Source organism: Octodon degus, unplaced genomic scaffold (assembly GCF_000260255.1).
Source record: "Octodon degus isolate 3935 unplaced genomic scaffold, OctDeg1.0 scaffold00060, whole genome shotgun sequence".
In the NCBI taxonomy this organism is placed as follows: Eukaryota; Metazoa; Chordata; class Mammalia; order Rodentia; family Octodontidae; genus Octodon; species Octodon degus.
Window position 1 is genome coordinate 8115379 of NW_004524636.1, and position 20487 is coordinate 8135865.

The window sequence follows — 20487 nt, forward strand, 5'->3', positions numbered from 1 at the left end:
TTCAAAGCCCATACTGAAAGGAGACAGAAATCACTGAAGAAAAGAGCGAGCTTTGGAATGTAAGGGTCTATGATCCAAAAGATGAGACTAATATTTTCAAAAGGCCTTACCTGTGTCATCTCAACCATTTTATCAGAGGCTCTGGGTCATGCAATAAGATGAAGAACATGAAACAGTGGAAAGGAGAAAGCCCTCGTCTCTCTATTTGCAGATGTTCACAAATGTGTCACAGAAGAGAACCAACAAATGGAGCAAAGATCAATAGATGGGGTACACCAGCATTGTCGAATTGGAATAGACAGCAAGAGAACAAATACACTCTGTGTCAGCAGTGCTGTGCTCACTCACTACCTTCCAGCCTGTGCATCTCTTAGTCTTTCTACAAAATTTTCTGCTCAGGGAACTAATGTCTCCAGGAGGCAAGGAGCAGAGCAGAGACTGTTGTCCTTCATGTACTGTGCTGATGCTATGTGGAGCATGTGTGCCACCTCTGCCTCTTTGCAGGCCTTCAGCTCTTCCTGGCTTCTGGATAGCTGTCGAGCAGTCTCTTTACCTGGCCTCATGTCTCTCTCTGTGGTTAGTGTGAGGTGCGGACAAGCAGCATCGCATCCTCTGGACCAGGTTAGACATGCAGACTCCTGAACTCTACCCAGACCTGCTACATTAGAATGAGCATTTTGCAAGATCTTCAGGTAATTTTTCTGCATATTCAAGTTTTGTCCAGCATGGGCTAGTGGATTCCTGGAGTCCTCCTTGCAAAGTATATTCTGGTGTTCTTCATAGAGAATTTATTCACAGCAACCCACCATTCACATCGCAAACACTTTGCCACTGCTGTCTCTGAGTCCCAGCCTATGGACCAAAGAAAGCTTCCTTACTGAAGTTACAGAAATAACGGGTTAGAATCCAGGAAAGGTAGCAAGCACCACCTAGCTAGATCTACTGCGATCTCAACTTTGTATGTGTGGTAGGACGAGTTAAAATCTCTGGACCTCAGTTAGTTTCACCGTCTTCTCCCTGAACCTGATGAGAAACTGAATTGACTTTAGCATCACCTTCATTTTCTATTTGATTTTCACAGAGATAGCAGCTAGGAAGCCGCAGAAGTGAAGGATGAAAAGGGCAAGAGGAAGAAACCAGAATAAAGACGAGAGAGCAAAAGCCTCAAATGGTCACCTTACCCAGAAGTCAGCTTTATTTTCTCATTACTGGTTATCTTCACCTGCTTCCCATGTATCATGCCATCACTTTAGGGCTAGCCTGGATTTGTTTTTATTTTTTGCAGCTGGACCATGAAAGGACCCCAGATCTCTTTTCCTTTCATGCACAGGAAAAGAAGAAGGAGGAGATAGTATGTCTTATGAGTAAGCTTATCTTTGCTAATTACTCATTTCTCTTTTTATATCTTTTTGGAATATTTATGCCCACATTCGTTGATCCCAGTGCTGCTTCTTGGATTGGTGTCAGTTGACATCTTGTGAAAGTCAGGACCAAGTAACAGGGCCCTGTCCATTGTTTCTTCATTTCCTTGGGCAGAGTTGTATAACCCATTTGTGGAAGCTGCGTAGCGTATTACCTTAGAAAATCACTGGGTAGCCTGAGGACAGTATCCCCGGGCATGTTGCTTATCCAACTAAAACTGAAGGTCCTTCCTCCAAGTGCAAAGAATTTACCCCACCATGCTGTATTCCTCTGGATTACTTGGACATGATTTTTCTCATTGCAGTTTTCAAATAAAAATCATAGTCTTATAATGTGAATGCAAACTTTACCGTTCGTTTTCCTGCAGCTCGTTTATCCAGATTGGTCTGTGCTGCCTTATTAAGATGTGGATTTGGGGGGCAAGCAAAAGATTGTGTTATCAGATAACAAATTCAAAGACAAACGCACTTTTGGATTGTCTGCCCTTAATGCTTATTGGCTGCAAGTGTGGTTTTTAGGAAAGGAGATTACGACGCGTCCACTGTATAGCTTGGCTTTCCTGCCTTTTGCTTCTGTTGGATGGCCAGATGAGTCATAATGCCCATCCTCTAACTCCATTGTGATGGAGTCTAATTTGGTAGACATTGCAAATGAATAAGGATTCAAATGATTAGTCCTTGTAGGACTTACCTGTTTTCCCCCACAGATTTGCCAGTGTGCTAAATGCACACCATTACAGATTAAAACTGTGCTTCTTAAACTTAAGCATAGCAGCTAGTAAAACACCATCCTTGGGTTCTGCTCCAGAGGATCAGATTCAGCGGGATGGGATCAAGACTGCTTTCCTGACAGCTCCCTGTGAATGCTAACGCTGCGGCTGTGGCTGCGGCTGCCATCCATAAACTACACTTAAACTGATCTTGTGTTTGAGCACACACACGTGTGCATGTGGAGACACACAGGCATCCGAATTCCCTCTCCTCTTTTCCTTAACTTATTTCTCCCCCTGTAGCTGAATCTCTTGTTTTGCTCACTTTTTAATTACTATGGTTTGGCTGCATCATCTTCATGAGCCCAGAAACCAACAGGTATAGTGTTAAATTGAAAACAAACAAACAAACAAACAAACCCTTAATTTAACATGGAAGAGAAATCCAGTGGCCAACTGTGAACACAACTCTGCCTCCTTTTCATCCTGCATCCATCTTCATCCACGGCATTGTTTATGGGAAAAGGAAGGGATGGGCCTCACAAGAGGATTTTTGTTTGTTTATGTGTTTGCTTCTGGAACTGTGCATTCTCAGCCTGGGTGGAGCTCCTACTTTCCGTGGCGAGGGGACTCTTGCATGATGGCATCATTTTCCTGAACAGGTGTGGCATGCCTTCACTTGCCTGACATTCCATAGTCCACCCCAGTTTCTCTTCCTGTGCATATCCCTCCCTTTTGTTCTGTCTAATTGCAAGGCCTGTTAGGAATACAACAGCTCCTGCTCCAGCACGTGCATGGGCTCTCATTCTTAGATTATAACAGAAGCATGCTTCATTGGGATGAATTATGAAGAGATGTTAATTTCTCAGACGATAACATCCTTAATTCAGTGCTGCGGATGAGGTGGGGAAACTAGAAAGGCTGAGGGTCACCTGTGCTTCAGTAAATGACGTCGTGTGTCCTGTGTGATGTTCTCTTTCCAAGTGATCATCCCAAAACAAATGGGGAAGGAAATCTATGTGAACCTTTAAGAGTTGCTTCTTGAGGGCTTTTCCAATGTTTTTCAAAGTCTATATGTATTTGGGTAAAGAGTTCTCGATAAGTTCCTGTTTATTGACCAGATCTTCTTCACATCTGCTTATTGGTCTTTGCTCCATTGGAACTTTGCTTTATTTATTTACTTGAGGGGTGACCAGGGACATAGTGCGATATTGGAATCCCCAGTGAGCAATAAGGAAATTGGATGGACCCACAGCCTCCACCTCTCCTGTGTCTGTCTCTCTGTTTTGTTTGACTTTTTGGGGGGAGATACAGGGAATGAAATTCATGACCTTGAGCCTGCCAGGAAGGCACTCTGCCACTGAGCTATAATCCCTGGCCCCTCTCTGCTTCTGTCTCTCTTTTACTGTCTGTCTCTTTCTTTTCTCTCTCTCTCTGTCTTCTCTCTCTCTTTCTCTCTCTCTCTCTCTTTCTCTCTCTCTCTCTTTCTCTCTCTCTCTCGCTCTCGCTCGCTCGCTCGCTCTCGCTCTCGCTCTGGCTCTGGCTCTCTCTCGCTCTCTCTCTCTCTCTCCCTTTCCCTCCCTCTCTCCATCCCTCCCTCCCTCTTTCCCTGTCTCTGTCTGTCCTAATACCTAAGTGGAGCAGTAAGTCCACTTCCATGAAGTAGAAAGACAGCTCTGCAGAAAACACGTTGCCCCTGGGCCTCCTGCCCTGCTACAAGCACCTTATTTTTCACTTTGAAAAGGCTGATGGCAGCCACCTCTTAATTGCCATTATTGTTCAAATGTACTCTCTGCCTGGAGAATTTTCTCAGGGCAACAGACTTAAATTTTAGAGTGAAAATAATGCTTTTCAAACTCCTGATATTTAAATACAGATTTGCATATGTTTTATAACTTACAGACATCCTTGTGCTAATTAATTTTCATCATTACAATTGGTTCATTTTGAAACCTGTGAACTCAGGGAAATGTAGTGGACAAAGTCCCCAGAAATCTCTCAGTGATATAGAAAGATAAAGTGCTCTTCACTTATTAAACAGAATTTTGCTGTTACTGTTTTTTTGGGATTTTTTTTAAGTTAAATTAGTACATAATTTATTTCTTGAACAATTTTAGAGATTTTTTTTCTTTTCACTTTTTAAAGCCATTTTTAATTTTCATTCTTTGAAGACATTCTGACCTCCCATTTTGCAGACGTGTTGGTCAAATGTTTCACCTGAGGTTCAGGAAATAGAAGATGATGCCAGTGATATATACAATGTATTACATATCCTTCAACTTTTAAAGAGAAAAAAACCCATATCATTTTTTTTCTCTCTCTCTCATGCAGCAAGATAAAAATCAATAAAATAGTCCCAAAGTTGGACTTTTCAAGAAAAGTTATAGGAAGAAGAGTAGAGAGGCAATGAAGTGAAAGCTTCTTAAACGTGACAGTCCTGATGGGTGCTGTTGTGGGGATTGTAGGCGTGGACACGGGAGCCACCTCCTGGCTAAGTGCCCTTCTCTTCTCCTCCTAGCACCAGCGAGACCCTCGACTGAACGAGATTCTCTTTCCATTTTACGATGTTAAACGGGCCATGCAGATCATTGAGATGTATGAGCCTGATGAAGAGTTGAAGAAAAAAGGTAAGAAGAAGTTCTAATGTTTTTGTTGTTGTTTAAAACAAGAAAATATGTAACTTTGAAAACCCTTGGGTTTTTAATTAAAGGGATGTGTATAAAACTTTGGTGCTCCCCAGAACCAAGGTGCAGGAACCCCATTACTAATGTAATTGATTTATTTTCATTTCTCTGTTCTGTATTATAAAATTTGTCTTTTATAATGTAGTCCGGGCTGGATGGAGTATGCTGTTCAATTTATTGTTCTACTGAACACTTCATAGTGCTACTTCCTTATATTGTTTTAATATTGTATTTTGCTTAAGGTAAAAATGTCAAATGCATTCTATTTATAGTCATTGGAATGAATTTCTATCTTATAAAAATTTGCACCTCTTTTTCTGCTTTCTGTTTTGCCAAGCCAAATAAATTTAACACATGATTTGACAGGCCCTCTCACCCCTCATGCAATGACCTCTGGAATGGACTAGAAAAACAACTGCTATGAAATTAAATAGTCAGGAATCACTTTAGCTAAGTGTTGGCATTTCTGGACCTTAGGCCCTTTTAATGAAACTTTAGAAACCGTATGTGGCTCAAATATTTGTCAAAGGAAAGGCCTTGGAGGAGAGCTTGAAGGTCAGCGCCGCCGGTGCTGTGGGAAACACCCAGGGAGGGGCAGGGTTGATGCCAATGAGATGGAAGTGCCGGCGGTGTGGGCTAATGATCAGGAGACCAAGGTGTAGGATCTGTCTGTCCAGTGTGCTCTTGAACGCTAATACCAGGGAATGTGGCTGAAAGATCTAACCATGCTCTGGGTCCATAAATCTCATAGGTAGGCCTGCCCCCCCCAAACCACTGACAGAGCTTTTCCTTGGAGGGGCTGCCCAATTACACTTCTGGTTGAGCTACAAATCCCTATTTGCGTTCTTACCGCTCCAGTAATATTCTATCACAATGTATTCCACATTGTGTGAGCTTAAAGCAGACCAAGGGGAAGCACTGGGCAGTGATCTGATTCAGAGGCACTTGGAACAGTGCAATAGCCTCCTGAGGCTCTGTTGCCCTGTTATACAATGGAGGGGTTCATGTTGTCATTCACTCCTACTTGTCATCTTCTCTGGTAGTTTTTCATTTTTCTTCACTTCTCTCATGACACTAGCAGTTAAGTCTGGGATCCTGCACTCTGCCAGTAAGCTATTCCATCAGGCCTTCCTGTCCTTTTGCAAAACTTAAAGAGTGCCAGGCACTGTGCAACATGTGGAAACTCAAAACAGAGTAAGAAATGCCTCCTTCCTTGAAGGCAATTGTGTTCTTTTCAAGGGAAAGGCAAGTGACTCAATAATTCCTTGGCAGGAAGGTAAATGTTATGATAGATAGGTGTCATTTCTAAAGTCCTTCCAAAACCTAAAAGTCTACAAGATCACCCCTGACAGCTACAGGGAATAGCTTTGCCTTTTCACAAATGACGGGAACTTTCAAGTCTGGCATGATCAAGTGTTGGTGAAAATGTGGTGTGAATGACATCTTCATAAACCTCTAGTGGGATATAAATAGGCCAGTGACCTTGGTAGTTTGGCAGTAGCTCATTAAGCAGAAAATATGCGTGGTCTAGCCTGGCATCTCCACTTCTGGGTGTCCACCCCAGAAATTTTCTCTTGCATCTCCCAAACTCTGGTTTCCAGAATGGCACAGAGTTCAGGGCTCAGAGCTCCATCCCTGCTCAGCCTTGGGTGAGCTTGGGAAGGTCAGTGGACTTGGGTTCCTTATGAATGCACACACTGAGGTCTCCAGTCCTAACCTCTCACCTAAACTATAGCACTATAGTAAAACTATTCACTTGGATGTTGAATGGGCATGACCAAAGTATATTGGCATTCTATAGTGCTTTGACTCTGCCTCTTCCCAGGCCTATCTGTTCTTTTCCTAGCCTATCAAATACATCCCATTATTCTCTGTGTTTTTCAAGTCAAATATTTGGGGTCATCCTAGACTTGTCTAATTTTCTTCACGTCACATCAGCAGAATCTGTAAGAGCCAACCTCAGCTTGACTCAAGTGATGCTCAGCCTGTTAGATGTCAGATGTGCTAAGTTGGTATCTTCTGAGAAGTGGAGAATGGAAATGAGGGCAAAGGAAAAGTTTGCAGTGGGAGAAGTTTGCTGTGAAAAAGCTCTTAAGAGACAACAGGGGTCCCAAAAGTGGGTGGCCACCAAATTCTTTGTTAGAACCATTTTATACAGCTAAATCACAACTTGGGTAAATATAGTCATGGTATGGTGAACTTGTACTGCATTACAAGTATAGCAGCTAGCTAATAGTGGTCCAATCAGAAATGGAGACACGTAGCAAGGGTATGTGATGGACATCACTAACTTCAGCATATCTATAACTTTTAATAGAGAAGGCACAAAGGCATCCTGGGAAAGGGATGAGAGTGTGGGTTAAGGTGCTCTGGTCACCCAGCTTTGCACCTCACACCTTCTCTAGGCTCACTGGATCAGCTAATGCTAACTATCCTACAATCTCAAACTGTTGTCTATCTCTGGGAGGTTTGTGGGCCTGGCTTTTGTGTCTCCAGCCACAGTTTTGATGTGTCCCATCTTTGCTGACTCCCTGGAGGGCCCAATTGCTGACTGTCTATGAATTTCTATCTAACTTGGCTCCCATATGAAGTCCCTTCTCACCCTCTCTAATGTTCTAGACTATACAAGCTCTCCCTGGGTAAGGCCAATTGACTTCTGCCTGGTTTTCCATTCTACTCAGTGCTCCACACAGCAGTGGGATTAAACATTTTAAAACCAGATCTAATGCTGTTGTTCTACTCTTCACCCCGCCCCCCACACACACACTCAGCTTCACAACACACTTGGTATAAAATCCAAAGTACTTAGTGAGGGTTAAAGATCAGTGGCCGCAGCCTTTGGCTCTTCTCCAACCCAAGTTCTAGCCACTTCCCTCTGGGCCCCTCACTCCATCCCACTGTCACTGAATGAACTTGTCATGCAGAATCCTTTCTTAAGATCTTTGCACTTGCTGATCTTCCTGCCTGCAGTGAGGCCCCCACCCAGCCTGTGCATGTGCCTTGTTTTCTCTCTCTCTCTCTCTCTCTCTCTCTCTCTCTCTCTCTCTCTCTCTGTATGACCTCATCAGAAGGGCTTTCAGTGGTCCTATGTCTTAAGACAGCATCCTGCCTCTTTTTTGTGGTACTGAGGATCAAATTCAGGACCTTGTCCTTGCCAGGCAGGTGCTTATGCTGCTGAGCTGTCTCCCCAGCCTTCTTCCTGCCATTCCTTATGGCCTGTCTCCCTCCCCTCCTTCAGCCACTCTTATGATATACCTATTTGTTTCCTCCTTTATTTCTCTCCACTGGTAGTATGTGAACTTCATGAAGGGAGGATGTCTCGTTGTTTGCTGGCTTCCCCCCCACCCATAAGCGCACTTACTCTTAGACTGGATGGAGCTAAATATATAGAAAAATCCCAAGGAGATCCATTGTAAAAATAGCAACTTCAAATGGATAAGGTGGGTTACCTTTGGTATACATTTGAAAACATTCAAAATGACCTATTTTTTGGATAAACAAATATGTAATCAAGCTGCAAAACCATTTTGGGACTCCATACATAAATGAAGGTTGTGGTTGCTATGTGATTATAGAAAGAAGGAATAGAATTGAGATGGGTAGCCAGGGTCCTGCACCAGCATTTGCAATTACATAGTCCTTTAAAAGCCTAAAGCAGAAGGTGAGTATCTGACAGCATCACGGTGTAGGTCAGGGGCTACTGCTTATGCTCTCATGGGATCTTTTATGTAAACTTAAACTAAGTTCATAACTTGCAAGTGCTTCTGTCAATCCTGAGGCTGCTAGTAGATGGTAGAGGAGGAAGGGATGCAAAGATACTGATTATCCCGTAGCTTCTGTGTAACCTACCTCATGTCAGAAAGATAGGACTGAAGTGGAAAGTGGCTTTTGGGACACATGACTATGACCTTTGCATACTCTTCACCAACCCAGTACTCTTAGACACAGTGGGAAAGTTAGATTATTTAAATTCAGAAATGCCACCATTTGCATGAGAAATCTCTTCTCCAGTCCATTCCAAACAAGGCTGACCTACCATTCTTACTTTTCCTGTGCCCCTGTCCCATGTCCCCTCATGTACCTGGTGACTTTGGAAAGCTGGTGGGAAGTAGGATTTTCTTCCTCAGAAGCAATGGAGACCCAGGAGCACAAGGAGTGTTTGACAGAAACAGAGCTAGAGAAAACCACCTGGAGCATTTCTCACCACAGCACTGTGGTTTTGAACTTGGGGGACTGTGTACTTGTGCCACCGCAGACACAAAGGGAAAATAATGCCATCAATTTTAGAGCATCTCATATTATTTATTGTATGCGTCTCTTTATTCCAGTTTTGACAAATGAAGGATCTTGAGAGAGACTGAAGAATGTTTATGCCTACTGTTAAACTGCCTCAGTTTCCCCAAATAAAACATGAGATGAACATGTTCAGAGCTACAGGTTCTACTAAGGTGTTGTTTTTTTCTTCTAGGCCTCATATCAAGCGACGGGTTTTGCAGATATCTGATGTCAGATGAAAATGCCCCAGTCTTCCTAGATCGCTTAGAACTTTACCAAGAAATGGACCATCCTCTGGCTCACTACTTCATCAGCTCTTCTCATAACACCTATCTCACAGGCCGACAGTTTGGTGGGAAGTCCTCAGTAGAGATGTACAGACAAGTGCTCCTGGCTGGCTGCAGGTCAGAAACTCAAGAAGACGGTGCCTCCCTCTGACTTACAGTCACCCACTTATGCACAGGGGATGTGCAGCAAGGCGCTCAATGAATGCCGAAAACTAGAAATCGTGCCTGACTATATGTATGCTTTTGTTTTCTGTGCTGTATACACTGATGATAAAGCTTAATGTATAAATCAGGCACAGTGCAAGATTAACAAAGTCACTAACGATACAACAGAACAATCGTAATTATGTACTTCAACAAAACTGCCCACAGCTTTGGAGTCATTACTAAGCCAAATGAGAGTTACTTGAATACAGGCACCGCAATACCATGACAATTCATCTCATAACTAATAGTGCTCCTAAGTGACCAGTGGGCAGGTTGGAGAAGGTGTGAGTGTGCTTGACCGTGTGAGGATTCACAGCCTGGGCTGGACAATGGGGTGGGAGAGATTCCATCTGCCACTTACAGTGGTGTGTGATTTAGAAGGCACGATTGTTCGTTTCTGCTATTTTACGTTTAATATTTGTAAGTCCATTGTTGACCAGAGGTAAATGCACCACAGCTAAGGAGGAATTACTACAGTTTACATTTTTTTCTGAAAAAGGACCTGGAATGAAAAGGACATTTGTCCTTAACTTTTTTTTTTTTTTTTTATGCATTTGGTACAGTGTCTACAGGGTGTTCAGGGTCTTGCTATGTAGATCAGATTTGAAGTGATCCTCCTGTTTTCAGCCTCCCAAATGCTGGGATTACAGGTGCGCACCACCATGCCCAGTCTCCATCGCTATCTCAGAGCGCCCCGGGGGTGGGGCTGGCACAGCAAGCCAGGGATCAAACCCCAACTGCTGTGCTCTGCCTAAGCAGGTGCTTTAGTCCAATGAGCTATCTGGCCAGCCTTGTCCTTGTCTTTAATGAGTCATGATGGTCATTTAACCTCAAGAAAGAAAGGATATTCCTTCCAAAAAAAAGTCTAGAGTTGTCCTGTGGGTCACATATATTGTTCTTACAATATATTTAAAATAAGATTCAAATGTTTTAAAACATATCTATTTTAAGAAGTACTATAAAATTTTGAGGTTTAAAACATGTCAAAAATCCTGAAAGTAAAAAATAATGCCATTGCATTTTTTTCTTGGCTATCATTTGAACAATATTTATTTATTTATTATGTATTTGGTGCAAGGTCTCACTACATAGCTCATACTCATAGTGATCCTCCTGTCTCAGCCTCCTTAGCGCTGGGATTATAGGTGTGCATCACCATGCTCAGTCTCAGTGACTGGCTCAGCATGCCCAGAGGGCGGGCCCGGCATAGCATATGGTGCCAGGGATGGAACCCCGGTCCCTCTGCTTGCCTAATCAGGCACTTAGTCTGCTGAGCTATATCTCTGGCCTGAACAATACTTCTTGAACTCACGATTTTTGAATATGCAAATACTTTAAAAGCAATTAGCTACATTGCTACTTCTATTCAAATACTTCCCCAGAACACCTGAGTATGAACCAGTGAGACATTTTCTAATACAGTGACAGTAACAATATTGCAGCTAACACAGAAATACTCTAGCCAGAGGTGCTTCCAGATGTCCACACTCATCCTTAAACTGTCCCTCATGGCAGCTGTGTCACAAGTAAGCATTTGTCCAGAGCTAGGCTGCTTGTTGTCTCTGAAGTCTTCTCCTCTTCCTCAGCCCCTGTCTGACAATACCAGTTTGGGGCCGAGTGGGAGAGGAATGGGGCTGTACTGTGTGTGTACCACAAGTTGCCATGCTGCTTAATCCATTCACATTTCTACTGTGTAAGAAAACAGCCTATTTCGAAGTCACTCAGAATTTGTACACATACTGTTTAGTGGCAAGAGTGCAACAACGTCGTTTCCTTGTGTTCCCAGGTGTGTTGAACTTGACTGTTGGGATGGAAAAGGTGAAGATCAAGAACCAATAATAACTCATGGGAAAGCAATGTGTACAGATATCCTTTTTAAGGCACGTTTTGCACTTACATGGTCACACTTTTTTTCAAATAACTGAAAATGCAGGAAGCCAAAGAGGAGATGAGAAAACGAATCATCAGTTTCTCAAGTGTTGTATCTTCGTTTTCTTCTTCCACTTCTGAGGAGAGAAACAAGACCAATGTCTCCATTCATTCTTCAACTCATGCTGTTTTTTTCCTGATTTCGAATGATTGCCTCTGTTATATAACAAGGTTTTCCTGGCGGAGCCTGCCTGCTTTTGCTTATACCTTTAAAACAATCTCCTATGCCCTTCTAATTGGTTTAGGTTCTTTGCATTATTCCAGAAAGACTTCAATGTGGCATGGAAAGATAGACGGAAAAATGCATTATAAATGGGGCCTCTAATACTTAGGGAATAGGTGATGAGGCTAGAGTTTATAATATAATTTTAGACATACTAATTTCTAACCTGATTTAAGAACGTTTGTCAAGAAATCCCATAAATTTTCAAGGCATGCCACAAATTGGGCTTTAGACTTTCTACAATTCAGTGTAAGGAGAAAAACACATGACTCACAGGATCAAGAAATGAGAAGCACAGTTATTCCCAGAACTGACAACAATGAGACATTTTCTCTCTAGCATCTTCATCAGGAAGAATCTAGTTTTATAAATAGACATCTCTGTAGTGGACTTTCGGGGTTAGATTTGAAGGGTGATTTTTTAAAAGCATTCCTCAGTAATGCTTGGTGCCAAGCATGATACCTTGCCAAAAGACAAAGGAAAAAACAATTCTATAGTTAGTTAGTATAGACCCATCAGTGTCCATTGGTTTAGCACAGCTCTGTATTGATACTATAATATTTTGGACGATGGCCTTCAATGCAGCCTGTGAAGAATCATCAGGGTTATTTTGCAAAGTATAGATCCCTAAGCCTGTACCCACAGATGCCATTTATTTTCATGAAGATGGCAAATTTTGATCAGCAGTGATTAAAGAGTATGCATACTGATGAACCAAGAGTATATATTCAGGCGGGAAGCCATCAACCTGCACAGCAGCCACATGATAGGAAAGGTGGTATCTGCTTTCTATTGCTGTAGAACCCCATCTTTTACGTTGCCCACTTTGGTCTCACACACCTGGTCTCCAGTGACTCTTCTCTCTCAGCCTCATGATGGCAGGATACAGAGTCCAGAACATGTCCTTGTGCCTGGCTGGGTGATGTCCTATTTAGAGAGTTAAAGAGGTGCAGCTGTAAAGAAAGGCATTTTGTCTTTGTTTAGAGTAAGTAAATAAAATGTAATGTTGGTTAGCAAACATCTATTCTTAGAAAATAAGGACCAAGAAAATTATAAAAAGAATTGCCCTATTAAAACTTTTATTTATTTATTTTTTACAAGGTCTTGCTATGCAGCTCAGTCTTGTAGTGATCCTCTTGTCTCAGCCTCCCCAGTGCTGGGATTACAGGCATGCACTGCCACACCTGGTTTCGGTGGTCAGCATGGTACACCCAGAGTTTCAGGGCCAGCAAGGCATGCTGTACCAGGGGATCAAACCAGGGTCCTTGTGCTTGCCAGGCAGGGACCTAGCCTGCTGAGCTAGCTCCCCTGCCCAGAAGTGAGCTATTTACATACATCAACCCTCACCCTTTTCAACTAATAAAGAAAAGTGGTAACAAAACATGCTAAGCCTTGCATAGGACCTACTGTTAGCCTTTAGTGTTACCAAATCTTATAAAATAAAAGTAGTATGGAAGAAAATATATCTTTTCACTGATTTCATTTGGACCTGCACAGGATGTCAACTTAGGTGCTGTTAGATTTCCACTTAGCGTTGTCCAGTCTCAATAATGCATGTAAAGGATGGTGCTCAATCTAGTATATGTGAAATCTATTAGGGAAATGAACAGTGCTTTTACACTGGTATGCCAGAAAGCCAGCAGAAAGACCATCTGCCTTGAGCAGAACATATTGTGTTCCTTTGGCTGAGAATGAAATTGGACAAAATTATTTGATTCAAAATTCCAGGTAAAGGCAGAGACTAGAATAAGATTGACACTACGGTTGCCAATATTAGAAAACCTTTACTGAATTAATTTTGTCTGCAATAGTTGTTTAAGAATTCTGTTGCTAGTTTAAATATTTAACATTGATGTGTTACAAGAAAGGACTGTGAACTTTTAACAGTCAGTCACTTTATGGCAGTCATGTAGACTGTGTTAAAGTTGTGGTCCAATCCCACTTTGTATTCATAAGAAACAAAAGCATAATGGGACAGAACTTCACAATATGCAGTATTTTAGCATTTCACAAAGTTTGAGATTGCAAAGTATCAACAAAGAATATTGAAAATATATTGTCTTCTGCTTATTCCTATGTATGACCTAGTATCTTAATTTTCTGTATTTAAACCTGTGTGAAGTAGGAATATGTTTATAAATATGCAGTTAGCTAAAAGTTAATGGTAAAAGAAATAATTCAGTAGTATGATTCAACAGTTATTTTATTCTCTAGTTTATTGTGTTAAATTTATATTTTACCTTATAATGGTAAATTCTCAAAAAGAAATATATAAGCTACTTTAATTCTAGTACTTCTCTCTCACCCACCAGACATAACAGAACATTGTTTAGAGTAAACAAAGGTGAACCCAAGGGCACAGCCAGGTTTTCCTTAGGGAGTAATTCTAGCTCAACTCAAGTGTAAAGTCAAGAGTCACAAACATTTTTCCCCCTCGGGAAGAAAATAAAAAGTGAGAAAAGCTACATGGATAGCACACATCTGCAATCACAATACTTAGGAGGCTGAAGCAGGAGGATGGCAAGTTCGAGGTCAATCCTGGCAACTTAGCATGATTATCTCAAAATAAAAAAAATAAAATAAAAGGGCTGGTAAGGTAGCTGAATGCTCCTTGGCATCAAGCTCCAGCAATGAAAAGAAGATGAAAGAAACATTGTCAACCACAATGATGCCTCAGTGAAACATTTAAATATTCCAAAAGTATTTAACCTTGTGTTACCGCTTCGAACGGACTTTCCCAAGCAATGGTAGTGAAGCATTTTTCCCATTTACTGAACACTGAGACTTGCTCTTTATTTGGCTACAAATCAGTGGGGGGGTCTTATCAAATCCAATGCCCTGGCTGCAGAAGAATTAAGTCTTCTTGCTTTTGCCTAAAGCTAAGCAGAAACTAGGGCCCACTATCTGTGAAGACCTCACCTGTCTTAGAGATAAGAGGGGATTTGTTCAGCTAAAGTACTTTCAAGGCAAGGGAGACCCTAAATGCACCCCCATTTTATCTCACATATTTCTTAGCCAGAAAGACCTCCTCCTACTGACCTCCTTTTTGCCAGGCTATTATGAAACAAAGAATATAAAAAAAATGTCACTTCAGTACTCAGGGTCAACACGGAATTAATGCATTATCAAGCAAGGAACTGGCAGGCTACCGAGATGAAATATCTTGCAAGCTGATAGCACCATTAATGCTAGAGCAATAAAATATAACTTTGGAAAAAACTTGTCTTTAGCCCTTACTCCAGCTTGAGTCTAACCCTGTGGACTTGGTCTGGAGAGGTGTTAAGTAGAAGAGCTCTCCTAGTCCAAACTGCTTGAATCGACTCTCTGAAAGGTTCAATTAGTGATCTCTCAATAGTTCCATGTGCTGCAGTTTTTGTTGTTGTTCTTCTTTTTCCTCACTAATGCTCTTTATCTTTAAAGGACGTGATTCAAGCCATCAAGGAGACTGCGTTTGTCACATCAGAATATCCTGTAATTCTCTCCTTTGAAAATCACTGCAGGTATTCATTCCATTCCAAGCTCTAAGTGCTGCTACTTTCAAACCCCTGATCCTCACTGTTGTCATGTATCTTGTTAAATAACTTGGTGATGTGTTTTGGGAAGAGCAAAATGCAAATGATCCTCCAGTGAGGATACTGAGCCTCATGTAAGCCCTCCTCCCCAAGAAAGCCATCGTTAAGTGCTTTAGAAATGCTCAGTCTAAATAGGAAAGTTCAGAACTATGGACACATTGCCCAAAGTTCCACTGAGTGGGAAGATTGGCAGTGGCTTAGAAAACATTTTGGTAATCATCTTACTAATTTTTATTTTGGGGGCTTTTTAAAAAACTGCACTAGTTAAGAGCTTGTGGTCTTTGGAAATGTGTCTCACATTAAGGTTGGGAGGATAAGCACGCAGTTTTGTAGAGTGGGAGACTAATTGCACAGGAATGGATGTTTCTTTTTCTTGGATGGCTAATGGATGTTTGAATTTATAAAATGCCACTTCTTTCTCTCCAGCAAATATCAACAGTACAAGATGTCCAAATATTGTGAAGATCTATTTGGGGATCTCCTGTTGAAACAAGCGCTTGAATCGCATCCAGTATGTATTATTAGCAAACCGTATTTCCAGCATGAATGGATTTGTTTAGAAACTCATTTCTGAAGGGTCAAGTAGCACTAGAGGACTAATGCAAAAGATCTTTCTATTTATTTAAATTCTTTGGTATAAAAAGCTTTTGTCATTCTTCAGAGGGCTGGAGAGAAGCACGTCAAATAAACATGTGTTGCAATTTAATCCCAAAGATTTGGGATCTCAGGGTTTTAACTTTGACAAAGCCTACAGTCTGGGTCTCACAGTGATTCTCAACTTTAGTTTGGTGTTAGGAATCACCTTGGGGAACCATCAAAAAGTCTATGCCAGGGGCCCATCCACAGATCGATTTCACTAATCCAAAGTTGGGCTCCAGCTTGCTGTATTTTAATAAAAGTTTTCCAGGTGGTCAAATGCTTGTCCTGGGTTCAGAACCCCTCAGAGACTTGCTGTGGAAAGTGCCTTGTTCTGATGTCACAGACATGCAACCAAAATATGACCATTTTTTAATTACATTTTACAGTTGCTGAGTTTCTTCATGAAACACCTGTGGCTCATCCATGGACTTTATAGGAAGTGTTGGAATTTATTCTGATTCCTTACAGTTTTTGAAAATGTGCTATTATTCCAGAAAGTTAACTCCATTTTGATAAGAATTCATGACCTCCCAGGCCTGGGGATTCCTTGTCACAAGAGGTTGTGAGCTTCAAGAGAGATGGTGGAATTAAAGTGATATACTGGAATCCTCCTACTGACAGGCCACTCCTGATGAGCCCGCATGTGGTAGCATGAGCTGGTAGGAGAGAGGACAAGAGGAATGAGCTCTGTGCTCATGCCAGTGTTTTGAGCGCTTTAACAATGAGGTTTTCCTTTTTCTCCAAAAATGTTGTCTAGAGGACTAGAAATGTATGAGTGCAAACATCCTGTGCTCCACCCAGCTGCTCCTATCCCGCCTGCTAAAGCAGCCACTGCAGCTGCCTGCCTCATCCTCTCAGCACTGCCTGTTACCTACACACTGGCCTGACTTTCGGTCGCCAACACCCGCAGCTGTTTAGCCGAGTGTGAGGTGTGATCCCTGGAGCCTGCTCTGTGTACATGCGGGAGACAGGCTAGATGTGCTAGAGAATTAACACTCCAGTGTGTACTAACTCTGAGCACCTGCTCTGCGGGCTAGAGCTCCAGCTTCCCAATGATGACTTGCTTGATACCACTCACTCCCTGGATTGACCGCCTGTTTCCTCTTCTTGCTTTCCCACTCCTTTGTTGCAGTTGCCTCGGGCCACCTCCAAAATAAATCACTGGTACATAAGTCTCTATCTCAGAGATTGATTCCTAGGTCACCCAAACTAAAAAATATCCCCTATTTATTGAATTATTATTATTTCAAACCTGAGTGTTCTGCTTATTTCTGAGTTTGGGTGAAACACTTCCCTGTATGTAATAATCATACTATTCTTAATGAAATGTTTTGCATGTTCTTGAAAGGAATTATGGGAATCACGAATGGCATAAATGGAAATTACAGTGTGCTCTCTTAATTAAAGAGCTTGAGGGCTGGGATGGGGTGGGAAGAGGACATTAAAGTAAAATGAAGAAGCCTCCAATGAGTTGAATATTTCTTGGAGATGTCCTGGTGCCAGAGAGAGCTTAGGGAAAGTGCTGGTTCCACCAGGCAGCCTATAGGAAACAGTGTTACAACCAAGAGTTTCCATTTAAAGCAAGACAAGCAAGGCATAGTGCCCCGTCAAAAACAGGATATGGGTTGGGAGATAAGCTCGGGGACTCAGCACCTGCCTGGCAAGCACAGGGACCTGGGTTCAACCCCCAGTACCGCATGCTGTGCTGGCCTGGCCATGCTGGCCTGAAACCAGGCATGTTGGCACATGTCTGTAATCCCAGCACTGGAGAGGTTGAGACAGGAGGATCACTATGTCCAAACAATAAGATGCTGTACCAAAAATTAAAAAAAAAAAAAATTAAAAGGATAAATGTTTTTAAAATGAACAGAGGAATGGAAGTTGGATAGGTGTGGGTATAAGTGGATGAGTGGAGAACAATGGGATGGATGACTGGATAAGGGACAGTTCTGTGGATCAGAGGTAAGAACCTAAAGGGACACTCCTTTGCAGATGTAAACACAAGCAAATGAAGTCTCAGTGGAGTTGAGTTCCAGTAATTGAGATCCTTCCTTCTTGATTCCCTTACTAAACCCACCAAGCCACGATCTCAAGCATTGAGTTAGATCAGTCTTGTGGGCAGTCAGACTTACAGCACAGCCCAGTACATGGGGGACCTAGAAAGCCTCTCACTGGAGAAAATCATTTCTGGCTGTAGCAACCACTGTGATTCCGTGTACTTTACCAGAAACCTAAAGGTTGTGCAGTCTGAGGTGGAGCAGGACCCTTTCCCCCCATAGCCCCTGTGTCAGCCTCCAGCTCCACTGTGGAAGCTGCTCAGGCTCCCCTCAGCTCTGCAGGCTATGGATTCTCAGCTTGAGGTCATTCTCAGGCAAACTGGAGGCAGTGGGCCAATTTGACTGGGAAAGAACATGTAAAGCTGTTGCCTGCCCTCTAGTGGACGTAGGACTATATGACTCCAGGTTTCCAGGACTCCTCCCGATTGGAGTGAAGGTGGAGGAGCAGCCAACCCCATCACTAACACAGCTCTTTCTGTATCTCTAGCTTGAACCAGGCAGGTCTTTGCCATCCCCTAACGACCTCAAGAGGAAAATACTCATCAAAAATAAACGGCTGAAGCCTGAAGTTGAAAAAAGTGAGTCTGATACATCAGTGGAAGCATGCCTCATGCGTTTGGACAATTCAGCTGTCTAAAATGAAATTTATTTTAAAACCACCACAGTTTGAGGGGAAAGGAAGTAGTTGATGGTACTGTGTATTCTGTCCAGAGCATAGTTGTCATGTTTGCATGTAAGTTTACTTTGCATATGAACTTATTTGCACAGTGGAAAAACATATTCAGAGACTGGAATTGGGAGGGGTCCCAAAGAACAATGAGAAGAAAATAAAAGCAGCATTAAAAAAAAATGTATTTCGTACAGGGTCTCACTACACAGATTGGATTTGTAGTGATCCTCCTGTTCTCAGCCTCCCTAGCGCTGGGATTACAGGTGCGCGCCACCATGCCCAGTCTCCATTGCTGCCTCAGTGCACCCTGGGGATGGGGCCAACACGGCACAACATGGCACCCCGGGGATTGTGCACCCCGTCCTCGTGCCTGACTAAGCAGGTGCTTTAATCCACTGAACTATCTGGCCAGTCCTTAAAAGCAGCATTTTGGTGGTGATGTGTCTTGATGCACTTTCTTTCATGAAAATTGTGCCAATGTCCAAGCGGGAGCGCCTGCCAATCCCTAGTTTCCTTGTACCTTACGGCTTGTGACTTGTCCCTACAGGGCTCCCACTTTCCCACTAAGTACGAATCATTTCATTTGTCCTTGTCATACTGACTTACAATGGCTTTTTGTTTGCATTAGACAGATCAGCTCAATCATACGGGTTGAAAATCTTTTCCTTGGAGTTTTGTTAATCTCCAAAATGCGTGTCTCCTTTCACTTTTTCATAATTACTTTTAAATTTGGAATCAGCATCAGATTCTCCAGTTTATTATTTCTTGTTAAATCTGGCTCTAAATCCTGTGCCTTTCTCTCAAACTGAGTGACCAGAATTTGGGAGGTCTCCGCTGCTTCAGGAGTTCTTCCACATGCGTGTGTTGTATGGTTGGCTGATGTATCTTACAGTGCCCAGAGGAGCAAAGCTAGGTGAGCTAGGGACACTGAGCCTAAGAACGTGGCCAGCAGGTGACTGAACAACAAGTTTCCTGTCCCTCTTTATTTCTTGCTTCTCAGCATTGGTTTTAAAGTCCACATGTTGGGTGATCTAACATCTGTTACCTTCTCCTCTGTTTTTCTTTTTAATAACAGAACAACTTGAAGCCTTAAAAAGCATGATGGAAGCAGGAGAGTCTGCTGCTCCCGCTAGCATCTTAGAGGATGATAATGAAGAAGAAATAGAAAGTGGTGAGTCCTTCTTTCAAGTCCTGCGTGGCCAAAATACTTTGTAAAATAAGGAAAACATGAATTTCTTTCAGTGGAACATTTTGTATATCGATGGCAGCGTAATTCCTAATATTCAGGTGCATATTTCCAAGTCAACCTTAATCTTTCAGATCTTTTTTTCCAATTATTTCTTGCAATTTCTCTACACATTGGATGTTAGTGGCGCAGTGATCTCCCCTCCTGTTATACACTCGGTTGTCTGAAGAAAGGCAGAGACGTGGCCTTGAATCACTGTACATAGCAGGCAGGGGCTGGACTAAGAAGTACACACTTGTAGTCTCTTGCTGTCAGCAAAGCTTTCAACTTCAGAGTTGCTCCTGATGATGGTGGCAGGGCCAGGAACACAAGGTGAGGGGAGAACCTTGCATGAGCAAAGCATTGGTTTCCACCTGTGACCCAGAAACACAAAGTCAGAATTAAAATTTCAAATTCAGGCTCATGGGCACTGGCACAGTGAATGCCTAGCATGCTTGAGGCCTTCAGTTCAACTCCCAAAAATAACTTTCTCTCTCTCTCTCTCTCTCTCTCTCTCTCTCTCTCTCTCTCTCTCTCCCCCCCTCGCCCCCCAATAGTAACAAAATAGGACACACTCAACATCAAATT

At 42.4% G+C, this 20487-nt stretch overlaps 1 protein-coding gene across 1 annotated transcript in view; it reads left to right on the plus strand.

The window, feature by feature from the left end:
- The window catches only part of Plcb4 (phospholipase C beta 4), a 427861-nt gene that overhangs the window by 329259 nt on the left and 78115 nt on the right, over positions 1-20487 (plus strand). Inside the window, exons 12-18 of the mRNA XM_004634291.2 lie at positions 4650-4758; positions 9284-9494; positions 11371-11464; positions 15157-15236; positions 15735-15819; positions 18492-18582; positions 19750-19845. Of these exons, the coding sequence (XP_004634348.1) occupies positions 4650-4758; positions 9284-9494; positions 11371-11464; positions 15157-15236; positions 15735-15819; positions 18492-18582; positions 19750-19845 (766 nt within the window). The remainder of the gene's footprint in view (positions 1-4649; positions 4759-9283; positions 9495-11370; positions 11465-15156; positions 15237-15734; positions 15820-18491; positions 18583-19749; positions 19846-20487) is intronic.